General features: G+C 59.2%; 1 protein-coding gene across 5 annotated transcripts in view; it reads right to left on the minus strand.

Annotated features, from left to right (window-relative positions):
- Nucleotides 1-1,058: 1,058 nt before the first annotated feature.
- Nucleotides 1,059-12,490, minus strand: part of RALGDS (ral guanine nucleotide dissociation stimulator) — a 61,524-nt gene continuing 50,092 nt past the window's right edge. For 4 of the 5 annotated variants that reach the window (XM_075772540.1, XM_075772538.1, XM_075772539.1 and 1 more), the window contains exons 2-18: nucleotides 9,658-9,768; nucleotides 8,922-9,115; nucleotides 8,483-8,557; nucleotides 8,104-8,297; nucleotides 7,564-7,685; nucleotides 7,193-7,408; nucleotides 6,966-7,069; nucleotides 6,515-6,599; nucleotides 5,750-5,827; nucleotides 5,572-5,658; nucleotides 5,233-5,265; nucleotides 4,876-4,997; nucleotides 4,614-4,709; nucleotides 4,247-4,448; nucleotides 3,657-4,016; nucleotides 3,410-3,524; nucleotides 1,059-3,203 (exon numbers count right to left, since the gene is read on the minus strand). In XM_075772540.1, coding sequence (XP_075628655.1) covers nucleotides 3,028-3,203; nucleotides 3,410-3,524; nucleotides 3,657-4,016; nucleotides 4,247-4,448; nucleotides 4,614-4,709; nucleotides 4,876-4,997; nucleotides 5,233-5,265; nucleotides 5,572-5,658; nucleotides 5,750-5,827; nucleotides 6,515-6,599; nucleotides 6,966-7,069; nucleotides 7,193-7,408; nucleotides 7,564-7,685; nucleotides 8,104-8,297; nucleotides 8,483-8,557; nucleotides 8,922-9,115; nucleotides 9,658-9,768 — 2,370 coding nt within the window. In that variant the 3' untranslated portion in view covers nucleotides 1,059-3,027. The remainder of the gene's footprint in view (nucleotides 3,204-3,409; nucleotides 3,525-3,656; nucleotides 4,017-4,246; nucleotides 4,449-4,613; nucleotides 4,710-4,875; nucleotides 4,998-5,232; nucleotides 5,266-5,571; nucleotides 5,659-5,749; nucleotides 5,828-6,514; nucleotides 6,600-6,965; nucleotides 7,070-7,192; nucleotides 7,409-7,563; nucleotides 7,686-8,103; nucleotides 8,298-8,482; nucleotides 8,558-8,921; nucleotides 9,116-9,657; nucleotides 9,769-12,490) is intronic. The other variant, XM_075772542.1, reaches the window with a different exon arrangement.

Consider the following 12,490-nt stretch of genomic DNA (forward strand, 5'->3'; position numbering starts at 1 on the left):
CCAGGTAGTCTGGGCTGCAACTGTAAGTACAAAGGCATTTCTTCTGGCTTTAAGACTTTATGAGGGGGGCTGAGCATTGATCAGTCTGCGTGGGGACACCTCCAGCTGCGGTACAGTAGGTTCTGGCAACGTGGGAAGCCAGAGGCCGTGCAACAGGCTTGCCCTTCTCAATGCAACAGGGAACTAAGAAAAAAAGGAGAGCTGCAGTGGACGTACCACCGCCACGTAAGATTGTGTGCTCAGGCGTTAGCAGGCACCAAGACTAAACACTGAGAAATGCCAGGAAAAACACCTGCTTTCTATCCACAGGAGGCCAAGGCCAAAGCAGCCAGAAATCAATTGTGCCAGAGTTCATTTATTTCCAGCCATTTTCAAAATCCCTCTGTCTGGGAAGACTGCAGTGATACGGATGTTGAATTCTGCCTGAGCAGGTAACGGCAGTACCAGCTCTGTCTGTCCAATGCGATCGTTTCATTTCCAAAAGCTCAGGCTTTAAACTAATCTATGTAGCTAAAGGCACAGAGAGATTCGGGACAGTGCAGCTGCATCTTTAATACCCACACTCAGAATCACCACACCATCCAAGTAATCTCCACTGCTGTCTGTGCAATTATAAAATAGAAAACAAACATGCTGGCCCTGCCAGGAAAGGAGCCCTTAAAGCGCCAAAGGAACGATGCCTGAAACCAAGGCAGACCACCTTCTCCATACCAGAAGCACCAACCGTTGCATTTACTTTGAAAGCCATTGCTTGTATCGAAAGGAGTAAAACCAGTAAATTGTACGTCACATTTATGCAACGGGAAAACGCACCAGTCCCAACAACTCGCAGGTTCAAATGAACCTGTTCATTTGAAAATCAGGCACTGATCCCTCAAACAAAAGGCCTGTATCTTAGTTCAAACGCAAAACAAAGCTCAACGCGGCAGAGTTAACATAAGGTACGAACAAAAGGCGCAAATGCCGCCTCCTCCACAGCCGGGTCCTCTCCTCTTTCTCCAGGAACATGCCAGCATTTTGGGGAAGGACAGGACAACCCCTGCCTTGGGGCAGAGCCGTTTGAACATCAGTATTTTATTGCAAAGACTAATTACATTGCTGTGTACAAGTCACACCAGGCAGTGTGCTCCTTCATTGAAGTGGTACAAAATACATATGGTACAGCCAGTCCCTCTGGTGACGCCGGACTGCTGGGGGACACCGACGGGAGGGAAGGGGGCCGGTGGGGGCCAGCACGGCCCCGGCGTGGGCAGGAGCTGGCAGGCACGGAGCAGAGGGAAGACCCAAAGGCAGGGCCCGGGCTCCAGGCAGGGTGGGAGGCAGGAGGCTGCCCCTGCGTCAGGGAGCCAGGGGCTCCCATCATGTGCAGCGATGGGCGATGCCACCTGAGGGGACAGTGGGCTGGGAGAGCTCAGCGCCAGCCACGCTCGCACCCAACCAGCCTCTTCCCCGCCTGGTGCCGGGGGCCTGCAGCCCAGCTCCTGCCACCAGCCCCCCGAGTGTGGCCGTGCAGCGTTGCTGTGTCCCCAGGCCCCTCTCCTGGAGCCAGGGAAGGAGCTGCACTCACCCGGCAGCTCAGACAGGTGGGAAACAGAGAAGAATGAAGCTGGAAGGAAACGCTTAAAAAAAAAAAAAAAAAAAAAGATGGAGCCAGGAGCAAAAAAAGGTCCCCCTTTGGTTAGTGTTTCCTACAATGATTAAAACAAGCATTTCTGCCCCTGCTTGAGCCACTAGTGGTAGAGAAAGGAGGGAGGGGGTGGCCGGCGAGGTCTGAACCCCACAAGCACGGCAGAGCAACGCTGCTGCCAACGTCCCTCCCAGCAGCCTTAAATACCGGGGAGGGGGGGAGAGGAGAGGGACTGGGCTGCAGGGCAGGGGAGGCTGGATTAGTAAAATGTACAAGTTTGTCTCCTATTTACAACCAATAAATATTGAAAAAAAAAAAAAATCAGTAAACTTTCTTGTTTTATACAAAAAAAAAAAGTCTCATTGCTGCTTCTCCCATGGTCAGTGTTTGAAAAAGTCCGGTTAAAGCCCAAGGCGAGTGGCACTTTCCACGGGTCAGGCGGTGGCAGCCAGGGCACCCGGAGCGCCCTGAGCTCTCCGACTCCTCGCCCGCCCGCGCAGACTAAGGTCTCTATTTACACAAGTTCAGACAGAAATTCACTCTCCTCCTCGTTCGGCTGGCAGCGCTGGGGCAAAGCTTCCCCCGCCGGTAGAAGAGACACTGGCGTTTGATCTTTGGTGCAGGTTTGAACGCGGGCTGTCGAAGTCCAGCTAGAGGATGCGCTGGATTGGGAAAAGGAGTGAGACCACACAGGTTCCAGTTGTCGAGAGCACGAGGTGCCCGCTCCATCACGGCACGGACACAGCCGTCCTCCGAGCACCAGTGCGGGGCTGCAGTTTCTCCAGCTCGCCTCCCCTCCCGAAACAGCCCAGGGCATCCACAGCTTCTCCCAGAGGAAGGACAGGCAGAGATGCGTGGTGGTGGCGATGCCAGTTATCCCAGGAAGGAAGGATGCGGAGGTAAACAACGCCGGGAGCCGGGAAAGCCGGGACTAGGAGCGCCCTGCGGGCTGCCCAGCCCACGTGGGAGAGGCGATGGCTCGTGCGCTGCTCCTTGCAAACAGCCCCTCTGCGAGTCGCCGCTCCCTGGCTCGCTCGGACACAAGGCACCTACGGCAGAGGCGGGCTCCAGCTCTGGGCTGGCCGGCGGCTGGACTAGTGTCGCACCGTGGAAGGTTTAAAAAAAAAAAAAAAGAAAAAAAAGAGAGATATCCCCCCTGCTGCCTTCCTGTGTAGAAAAAAAGACCTGATTGAAACGGGAGTTTGTGCAGAGAGAGGCGGAGGCTGACATCGGTTGCCAAAGCACCCCGGCTCTCGGTGCGGGAGGGAGATGCACGGCCGTCCCCCGCGGGCGAGGGTCGCTCCTCTCGCCGTGCTGGGCGGCACAAGGACCAGCTGCAGCCAAGCCCAGAGCAGCCTGCCCCAAGGCCCCGTCGGTGATGGGTGGCAGTGGGGCTGAGGCTAGAAGATGCCTTTGGCGATCTTCAGGCCTTTCTGCTTCATCCTGGGCAGGGTGGAGCTGGAGCCGTGCTTGATCTTCACCCCCTTGGAGAAGCCCCTCTTCTTGAGCACGAAGTCGTAGTTGGCGGCAGAGTTCATGGCGTAGAAGACATTGGCGTTGTCAGGGATCTTCAGCTCTGGAAGTGACCGAGGATGGGGGTCACCAGGGCACCCTTTCCCTGGCAGGGGCCCAGAGTGGGGCTGAGAGTTGTCCCCGGGTGCTGGGACCCCTCCTGCTCTCACCTCCCAGCCCAGCTCCGCCCCGGTGCTGCCCAGGCTGCAGGGCTGCATGGCTGGACAAGGACGCAGCCCCCAGGAAAGCCCCCCACGCCCCAGCACACACCTCTCTCCTCTGAGATGATCTGAACAAGCTCATAGTCTTCAGGCCGGTCCCCGTCCAAGTTGTGTTTGGCCATGGCCTTGCGAATAACAACTGGGGTCTTATCCTGGCTCGTCACCTGTGAGTGCAGAGCAGTATTAACCCGGGGCTGCAAAACGCTGCAAAGCTTCCCACCACCATCTCCTCCCAAAACGGGCAATGTGGGGTGAGCCACCCCTCCCTGGCGTCACCGCAGGTGCCCCGTACTAACCAGGATGCTCTTGTACATATTGCCGTTGTCCACAGCCAGGCTGACGCGGATGATGCAGCAGTCATCGACCTGCTGGTTGTAGAGGGGCAGCGAGAGGGAGGAGTAGCTGGAGATGCCGGAGACCGAGCGCTTGTGGGTGCGGGAGGCCGTCACCGGCGTGGAGGAGACGGAAGAGGACGAGGCACTGCTGGAGCCCGAGCCGATGCCTGATGTGTCCAGGGAGGAGAGGGAGGTGGATTCCCAGAACTGGAGGGCAGGGAGGAGAGGGGATGCGGAGGACACAGTGGTTTTAGCTTCTCCATCAGCCACAGACGGGGCGTACCAGCGCTGGGGGAGGGAGGCCAGAGGGATCTCACTGACCTGTGACAACGGGGGACCGACACAACTACAGCCGCCGGAGGCGTGGGAGCCCTGCCACGCTGCCGGAGCAGCAAAGGGCAGGGGCATCCCGAGCCCCAGCGGGTCAGAAACAGCCCCCAGGACCCCCACCCACTCCTCCCAACCCCAGCACCAGGGCAGACGTGGGGCAAGTCCCCGCACGATGGCCGCACCTGCCTCTGGAGGCCCAGACCCCGCGAGCTGCCCCGTACCTTCTTCTCCTGGCAGTCGGGGGACTCGGGGATGAAGCTGATGTTGATCTCCTCCACGTCGGAGCTGCTGGAGCCAGCGGAGGTGACGCTCACGGAGTCGGTGGCATCCCCACTGCACAGGTACTGCCCGCACTTGAGCTGGTCGAAGGATTTTGAGTGGGAGCTGCCGCTGGCGCAGGGCTCCGTGCTCGGCGGCTGCCGGCTGCCAGGAGAGACACGGTGGGGGTGAGAAGGGAGCAGAGCGAGGGTGCGTTTGGGAGGCAGGACAGCAGCCACCCCAGCCTGCTCCCCTGCCGTGCTCAGCCAGAGTCGCCTGGCGCTGGCCCCCACCTCCACCCCGCATCCCACCGGGGACGAGCAGACTCACTCGCTCCATCGCTTGATGATGCCCGTGTTTTTCTTTGCCTTCAACGTGTTGCTGGCCGACTCAGACAGTGGCTCGATCTCGCATGACAGCCCGTAGCTGGGAGGGGAGAGATGAGGGTTTGAGCTCTCCGTGCTGCCACGGCCGTGGCGAGCACCATGCCGGCAGGGCGAGGGAGGCAGAGCAGGGAGCAGCTGGAGGAGCCGAGCGATGGGACCTCCTGATGCACCGGTGGCCGCACGGCCCGGACCCTGCTCACGCTCACCTCTCAGCCTCGCTGAGCCGCTCCAGGCTGTGGAACCAGTCCACGAACTGGTCCTCCTGCGTGAAGCTGTAGTTGTTGCAGGCAGACTGAAGCAGCTTGATCTGGGCGATGACTTCAAACTCCTGGAGCAAACAGAAGCCATGAGACCAGATCTGTCTGCCACCCCCAGCCTCCTCCACGAACAGCCCAGCCCCACGCACAGATATGAAGGGCCAGAATCCCCCTCCCCAAAAATGAAGAACGTGACAGCAATAAACGAGAGGGATTAACCCAAAAGTGACTGGCACAGCCTGGGCTTGCACCAGCTCAGCCTCCTCCCTCCACCCTGCTGTGCGGCTGCCAGGGCCAAGCTCTCACCTTCCTTCTCTTCTCAAAGTTGATCAGCCCTCCCTGCAAAAGAAGGAGCCAAATGTCAGTGTGGAGCAGGCACAAAAATATTGCTCCCATCCCTCCCTGCTCCCCAGCTCGCTGCCACGGCAGTGGGGGTGTCCCTGCCGAGGGGCAGGGCGAGAGCGGCCCATTTCCATGGGCTGACAGCAGCGGATGCACAGGGTGCAGTGTCCGATACGGGACGCACAGGGTGCAGTGTCCGATACGGGACGCACGGGGGACCAGCTCTCCATTTATCAGCCCAGGCTCCACGGCAGCTGTGTGGAGGAAGGAGAGGAAGAGGAGGATAGAGATGGAGGTACATACATCCAGGAAATCCTTCATGGCGGTGTCGAGCATGACCAGGTCCGTGAGGAAGGTGCCAAGGTAGGGAATGGTGCCCTGCATCACGCCCTGCGGGGACAGAAGGGACAGCCAGGGTCAGCAGAGAACGGCCCGGGCAGCTGCCGGGGAGGGGACACGGGGACGGCCAGACCAGACTCACCATCTCTCGCTGCTGCTGCTGCCGCTTCTGAGCCCTCTTCGGGTTGATCTCCAAGGTGGCGAATTTGGACGTTCCCTCCTGGATGGTGGGGAGAAGTGGGGATCAGCGTGGGTGCACTAACAGATGAGCTAAAATTCACACCCGCTCTTATTGGTACAACTTTTCTTGCAGAGGGAAAGAGGAGGAAATCAGAGCTGAGCTTTTTCATGGCTCTCAGGGAGGAGAGGCTTAGTGAATAGGAACTGCTGCTCCCATTTCCAGCTCTGTATAAATAGCTCCTCAATGGAATCTTTTGTTCCCTTTCGCATTTTGTGTCCTCTCAGCCCCCAAACTGGAGCTAGGCTGGGAAGCTGCAGAGAGGCTCCATGGGGAAGAAGGACATTTTTGCTGCAGCCTTTCAGGAACCCTACAACCCCACCTGAAATCAAGAGGACTTTGCACCGGGCTGTTAAAATGCAGCTGCCTCTGGGGAGAAGCCGTCACCTGGCACACTGGATCCTATCCCACTGCTTATCTCTGCTTGCTGAATTGCTCTGCAAGCTTCAGGCAATGACAACTTTTGGGTGGAGAGGCAGAAAGCCCAGCCTGGTCCAAACCCCCTGCCTGCTCCTCAGACTCAGCACACCCTGCCTGCACCCGTGCCTGCAACCCCGGCAGCGCTGCCAGGGCTTTAGCCTGGTGGCTGGAACACGGTGGAAACTTCTGCCGGCATCAGCCTGAGCTCCCTGCCAGAGACAGGGCGATGCGGGTGCCGCTTCCCCATACCTTAATGAGAAGCTCCCGGCTCAGCGAGTGGTTGTTCTCATCGGAGAAGATCTCTGAGAGCTCGTGGAAAGTGCGGAAGCTCTCCCTGCTCAGGGGGAAACAAGGGGAAGAATCAGCAACGCTGCCACGGTGGGGTCTCCTCCTCGGGCTCTCTTCTGCTCACCCAAACGACCCCAGCTATGCTTGCAGCTTGAGCAGGGCCTTGCTGTTTGGGGGCTATTCCAGGGTGTTTTGCATGGAAAGGAAGAGGAGGAGACGATGCTTTTATTTCCTCACCCTCCTTAGATCCCCAATATCTTATGCTGGTCCCTGTGCCCTGTTTTGGGCACACTCCAAGAGGCAACGCCAGAGCAGAGATGATCCCATCTACACGTTCAAGGCCCACAGCCACAGCAGAATCTCCCCCCTGAAACCTCCCCGTGGCCGCAGGAGCCCAGAAGACGCTGCTTACCGTAGGACCTCGTCCCAGGTCTTCTTCAGCCGGTGAACGGCGTTGCACTGCAGAGCCGAGAGGATGGCTCGGAGAGAGGAGAAGTTCTTCAGGATGCGGCACTCCTAGGGGCAGACAAGGAGATGACAGGACTCAGCGTTAAAGAAAGCCCGGGGATCTGCTGGGATTCACATGCTGCAGAACCTCAGCCCAAGGTAGGAGGCGAGCGGGGTGGTGAGCTGTCCTACCCGAGCCACTTCAATCCACCGCTCCACCACTTTAGCCCTCTGCTGCGGCTTCAGGGACCGGTCTCCGAGACACGTGGCAATGACACAGTTGGCCACGCTATTGAACTGCGAGACCGTGGCACGGATGGTGGGCGCCAGGTGCTCTTTGCCCTTCTTGTCTCGCTGGGACCAGATGCAGCCCAGGCAGTGGTAAGGCACCACTTTCTTAAACAGCTCCTGGAAGACAAAAGGATGGAGACGGATCTCTTTGAGGTCCCTGGGGAGGGAACAGGCCAGGAGGAAAAGGTGGAAGGGAAGAGAGACCTGTGCCCAGAGCAGCAGGTAGCAGGCAGGCAGAGCACCATCGACCCGGCTGTCTTATGAATACTCACAGCATCCATCAGCGTGAACTGTTCTGCCACCATCTCTGGAGAGAAGGAGAGGAAATCCGGCTTCCCGTCCCCGACCCCGTTCTCCTCCACCAGCTGGAAGGTGCAGCCGCCGTGGTCCACAGCTGTGAGAGACGGCGTGAAGCTGAGCACCACGGAGCTGCCACAAGCCGGGGCCCACACCGACCCACACCAGCCCCCTGCGGACACCCACATCCCACTTCCCACCTCCCAGGCTCTTAATTCCCATCTGGCTTCACGCCTCGAGAAACAAGGCTCAGATAACAGGATAGTCATTTTAAATCTGGACACAAGTGTCTGCAGAGGATTAAAGACAGATTAGCTAATCCACTTAGAAATCCCACTTCTGGTGCAGCTGGATTAGCTTCCTGGTGTACCTCCATGTAAACGCAGGCAGGGTTTATGGGGGTTCAGCCACGTGGTAAGATACGAGGTTTTGGAGACCCTTGATGCCAACCAGTAGCACCCTCTGCACCTGCAGCCCCAAACGACCCCCTGGAAGCAGGGAAAGGACCCCCCCACCTTCTGCCTCAGACTCGCTCTGCTCTTGCTGCTGGAACTGGGCGAGCAGGATGCGGGCACGGCGCTCCAGGTCCGAGCCAGGGATGTTGTGGCGCACATAGGAGATGAGCTGCTTGAGGCACGCGAAGTCCGGGGGCTTGCGGAAGTCCTCTGAGTACTGATCCAGCCAGGCGCCCAGGATGGAGGAGATGGTGCTGTGGGAAGGGGTGGAAAACACAGACAAACCTGTGTGAGAATCGGGTGCCAGGAGAAACCTGCGTGCGCCCCCGCAAGTCCCAGGCACCAGGAGCACCATTGGGACATCACACGCCTTTGTACGAGAACCCAAGAGCTATCACCAGAGCCACCCATCTTGTTCATCCACAGCGGTCAGACTTACTTCTTGAGCTCCATCCTCTCGTCCACAGCGTGCCTGGCATGGTCCCCATTCGCCTGCACGTGGAGCTTGCCGTACCTGGTGGGACACAGCGAGGAGGCAGTGAGCATCCTGGACTCAGCTGTGTCTCAGCACTGCCTCTTCTCCCTCCACATCATGCCCAGCTCTGCCAGGGGGTTGGGATGAACCTCTCATGCACTCTCCTGTTCCCCCAGTCTGCCACAGCCCCTGCATTGTGGGAAGAGCCCTCGCAGCAGGGTACCAGCTGGAAGGGCTGCGGCTCCCTGGAAGCTGTCTCCTCCCTGCCCTGCCCCAAAACCTTCATGCGGACGGGGTTGGGAGGAGCCCATCAACTCTCCAGAGCACAGCAGCAGAAGACGCTGGTGCTCTCCCGACCAAGGGGGCTCAGCCGTCGGCCACCCCCAGCTCAGGGCAGCCTCACCTGTTAAGCAGCAGGTCCAGCACTTGCTTGGTGGTGGCGAAGGCCCGGTAAGTGCACAGGAAGATGGTGACGTAGGTGGAGTCATTGCCCTTGAAGGCTGAGACCAGGTACTCCACCAGCTTCTCCAAGGTCCCGGCTTTTATCGTCCGCACCTTACACGTCTCGTAGAGGTTTAAGGCCGACTCGTTCTCAAACTGCCAGGACAGGAGCAGAAGTCAGTGGGCTGGATGAAGACAGACACGTTCAAGTGCAATGCGGTGCCAGCAGCTTCACAAGCCACCGTCTGGCTCTAGGCTGGGACCACAGACCCCCCCGCAGCACCTGGGGCTCTCGTGGTGGGCCTGGGGAAAGGGAAGCCAGGTCTCCTCGGACACCAAATACCAGCAACTCAGCTGAGAAGACTCGAGCATTTAGAAAGTCCCAGGAAGGGCCTCAGGGTTGCCAAAATCTACATGCAAATCAGAATTGCCCTATTTTGCAAAATGGGGCTTCAGATTGTTTCCCCCCTGTGCCCTTTCCTGTGGGGCAGAGGCCAGTGGGTGCTCCCAAATAAATACACGATTCCCAGATAAGGCTTGGAAGGAGCCCTGAGGACAGAGCACATGGGGGAGCAAGAAGAGGGCAGGAACGGGCTGGCATCGACCCTGCCAAGCCCTGACATCAGGTCGCCATGTCTCCGGCAGGGAAAAGTCTGAAACCAGCCCGTGGCGGGCGGCTGGCGGAGCCCCCAGCTTACCCCCAGCCATCGCTGCCCTTTGTTGGCCGTGTGATGGAGCTGCACTTTCCGGAGCGATATGCTGTAGATCACACCATCCTCCAGCTCTTCTCCGATCTCCTGCGTGGAGCTCTGCACGGGAGGACAAGATACACCATGAGATAAGGAGGGTAAAGTGCGGCAGAGATGCTCTTGTGGGCTCGCACGAGGCATGATGGCAAGCCAAAGGCAACAGCCGGCAGGCAGCGAGAGTCTCCTTGCCTGCTCGGAAACACAAACCAGGCGACACCAGTCCTCCTGGCCGGCTTAACCCAGGGCCCACCTGAGCCCGAACAGGCGGAGCCAGGACTTTGGGAAGCTGCTCTCCGTCTGCTCCGTGTGCCCTGGCTCTGCACCACAGCCCTTCTGCAAACCCAGGCTGTGCCAGCGCCGGGCAGAATGAGGACCCCTCGCTGGGCAGCAAGGGGGGTGGGTGGCAGCGCACCCCCATACCCAGCCTCGGCTGCCGCCTACCCCGCCAAGCCTTTGCCTTTCCGTAAGGTGACAACGCCGTCTGGTCTGACCGTAACGTCGGTAATCTGTCCCTGCGGGAGCTGAGCACCTCAGCGCCCCTTTAGTAATAAACGATAACCGTGCGAACAAGCCGCCCGCGAGCTTTGGGAGCACCGGCCACGCACACGGGGCAGAAATCCAAGGGGGGGGCTCAAATCTGGGAGTAAGCCCTGGGGAGCAGCACCAAGGTGGGCTTGGGCACAACTGGGACAGGTCCCTGCACCCCTGGGGACAGGCACCTCCGGGCCAGAGCCCGACCCAGCTACAAGGCTCACGTTTCTGCCCTGGGGAGATGGACACCACCTAAAATTTGGTGAGGAAAGAGGGGATGCTTCTCGGGGCAGGTCCCACGCGCCTGCCCCAGCTCCCCCAGCCCCACGTGCCAGCCTGGGGCTTGGCAGCAGCTCCAGCCCCACAAGGACAATTTGGTTCCCTCCTCCTCCTCCTCCTCTCTCACCACGCTCTGCTGAGTCAGTGCCTCTCTTAAGAGGATTTACCCAGATCCTTTTAAACACCACGGGGATCTCCCTCGCCCTCCATCCCCCGCGCCAAATGGCGGGACACGGTGTAATGCACGGCTCGGCAGATGGGGAAAATGCCCGAAAGCCATAAGCTGGCTTGCAGGGGGAGGTGGCCAGACACTGGGGTGCAGGGGCTCGGGGACGAGCCCCCCCCTGCAGATCACAGTGCCAGCCAGGGGCCAGAGCCAGCCCGCGGCTTTCCCTGCAGTCTCTCAGGAGCACAAAACCCCTGAGCAATGAAACAACGCAGGGCTCGCTGGGGAAGAAGCTGCCGTGGGGCGGCCCGGGATGGAGCCCCAGGAATGCCGCCGCTCCCTGCAAAAATCCTCCTCCCAAACTGCTCCCCAGGAACATGGGAACAGCCGTACCCAGGGCCCCGGCTTCAGACACCGCCGCACACTGAGCAGAAAGCACCGAACACGACCCCGAGCCGACGTACCGACTGTGCACCTGACACACTCTTTAGCCACCATCCGTTATCACCACCATCGCAGCAGCGGTCACCGCGCTGTGTTCGTACGCTGCCCAAGCCCAGCGCTTGTTACTAGCAGGGAGTTAAGGCAGGGAACCACAGCCGGCTCAAAGAGCAAGGGGAAAACCTTAAAAAGCCTCTTAATCGTGGTTGTAACGAATGGGGGCAGAGAATCCCCCGGGCAGGGTTACTGGACTTCTTCCTCACTTTCTGCTGAACTTGGGTCTTCTCACTTCATGCCAGACTATCAAGAGGTTTCGTCTGCTGAAGCTCGAGGGGTTGTGAGGCTCCTGACTTCAGCTGTGCTGTGAACATCAGAAGGCTTTCCCAGGATTCACCGGCTTCCAGACCAACCCTGACAGCACCCGCACAAGGCGGTGGACGGACAGACAGACGTCCTTCTGTACGCCTGCATAAGTCCCCCTCTTGTTCTGTGCTCTGGGATAAATTATGGCATAAATTTATGTTCAAGTACGAACAGGTTTGAATTTCAAGAATGGAAAAGGCACTCACCCACCAGCACGGTGTGCCCTGCGCCTTCCTAGACAGTGTGACATGAAAATACATCTCCCTCCTGCCTCGATAAATTCCCCTGGGCTGACGAGGCTGCTGCTGGGGCAGAGCAGATCTGAGCCCAGCTTAGCTGGCGGCCCCGAGCCCCGGTGGTTGGCACCACCCAGCCCAAACACCGGCGGGGGCACGAACAAGCCCCTGAGCCCACCTCGATTCCCCGCTCCTCCGCAAACCCACGTCACGTCTGCACTGGGAGCCCCGCCAGAGCAGCCACCCGCGACATTGGCCCCAGCGCGGGGAAGACGAAGCCGTTTAAAGACGTCAGCGAGGGGACGGTGAGTTTGGTACGTAGCTAAAGGCACCGGCGGCCAGGAGAGCTGGGCTTCTCCCCCATCACCTCTCCATCTCTCCACCAAAAGCTCACAGGATCGAGGTGCTCCTACGCCAGGTGAGTCGCTCCGACCCCACAAGCAGAGATGCCTCCGCTGGGAATCGGGGGCACTGGCATGACCTCGGGGGAGAGCTGCTGGCCCTGCTAAAGCCTCACGCCCGCTCTAGATCAGCCACCCACAGCGATGCTCCCAAGCCAGCCAGGGTGTCCTTCTTCCACCTGTTGCTGTTTCCAAGAAAAAGAAAGAAAAGCTCTGGGAACTCTTCCCATGTCGTCCACGGAGACGATCAGGCCCTGGTGCCCATGGCTACGTGCCGTCTTCCAGAAGCGACAGCAGGAGATGCCTCTTGGGTGTGCGAGCCCGTCAACGGTGCTTCACATCAGCTCTCCTGGGCTCTCTCCCAG

This window comes from Balearica regulorum, chromosome 20, assembly GCF_011004875.1.
Source record: "Balearica regulorum gibbericeps isolate bBalReg1 chromosome 20, bBalReg1.pri, whole genome shotgun sequence".
Classification (NCBI taxonomy): Eukaryota; Metazoa; Chordata; class Aves; order Gruiformes; family Gruidae; genus Balearica; species Balearica regulorum.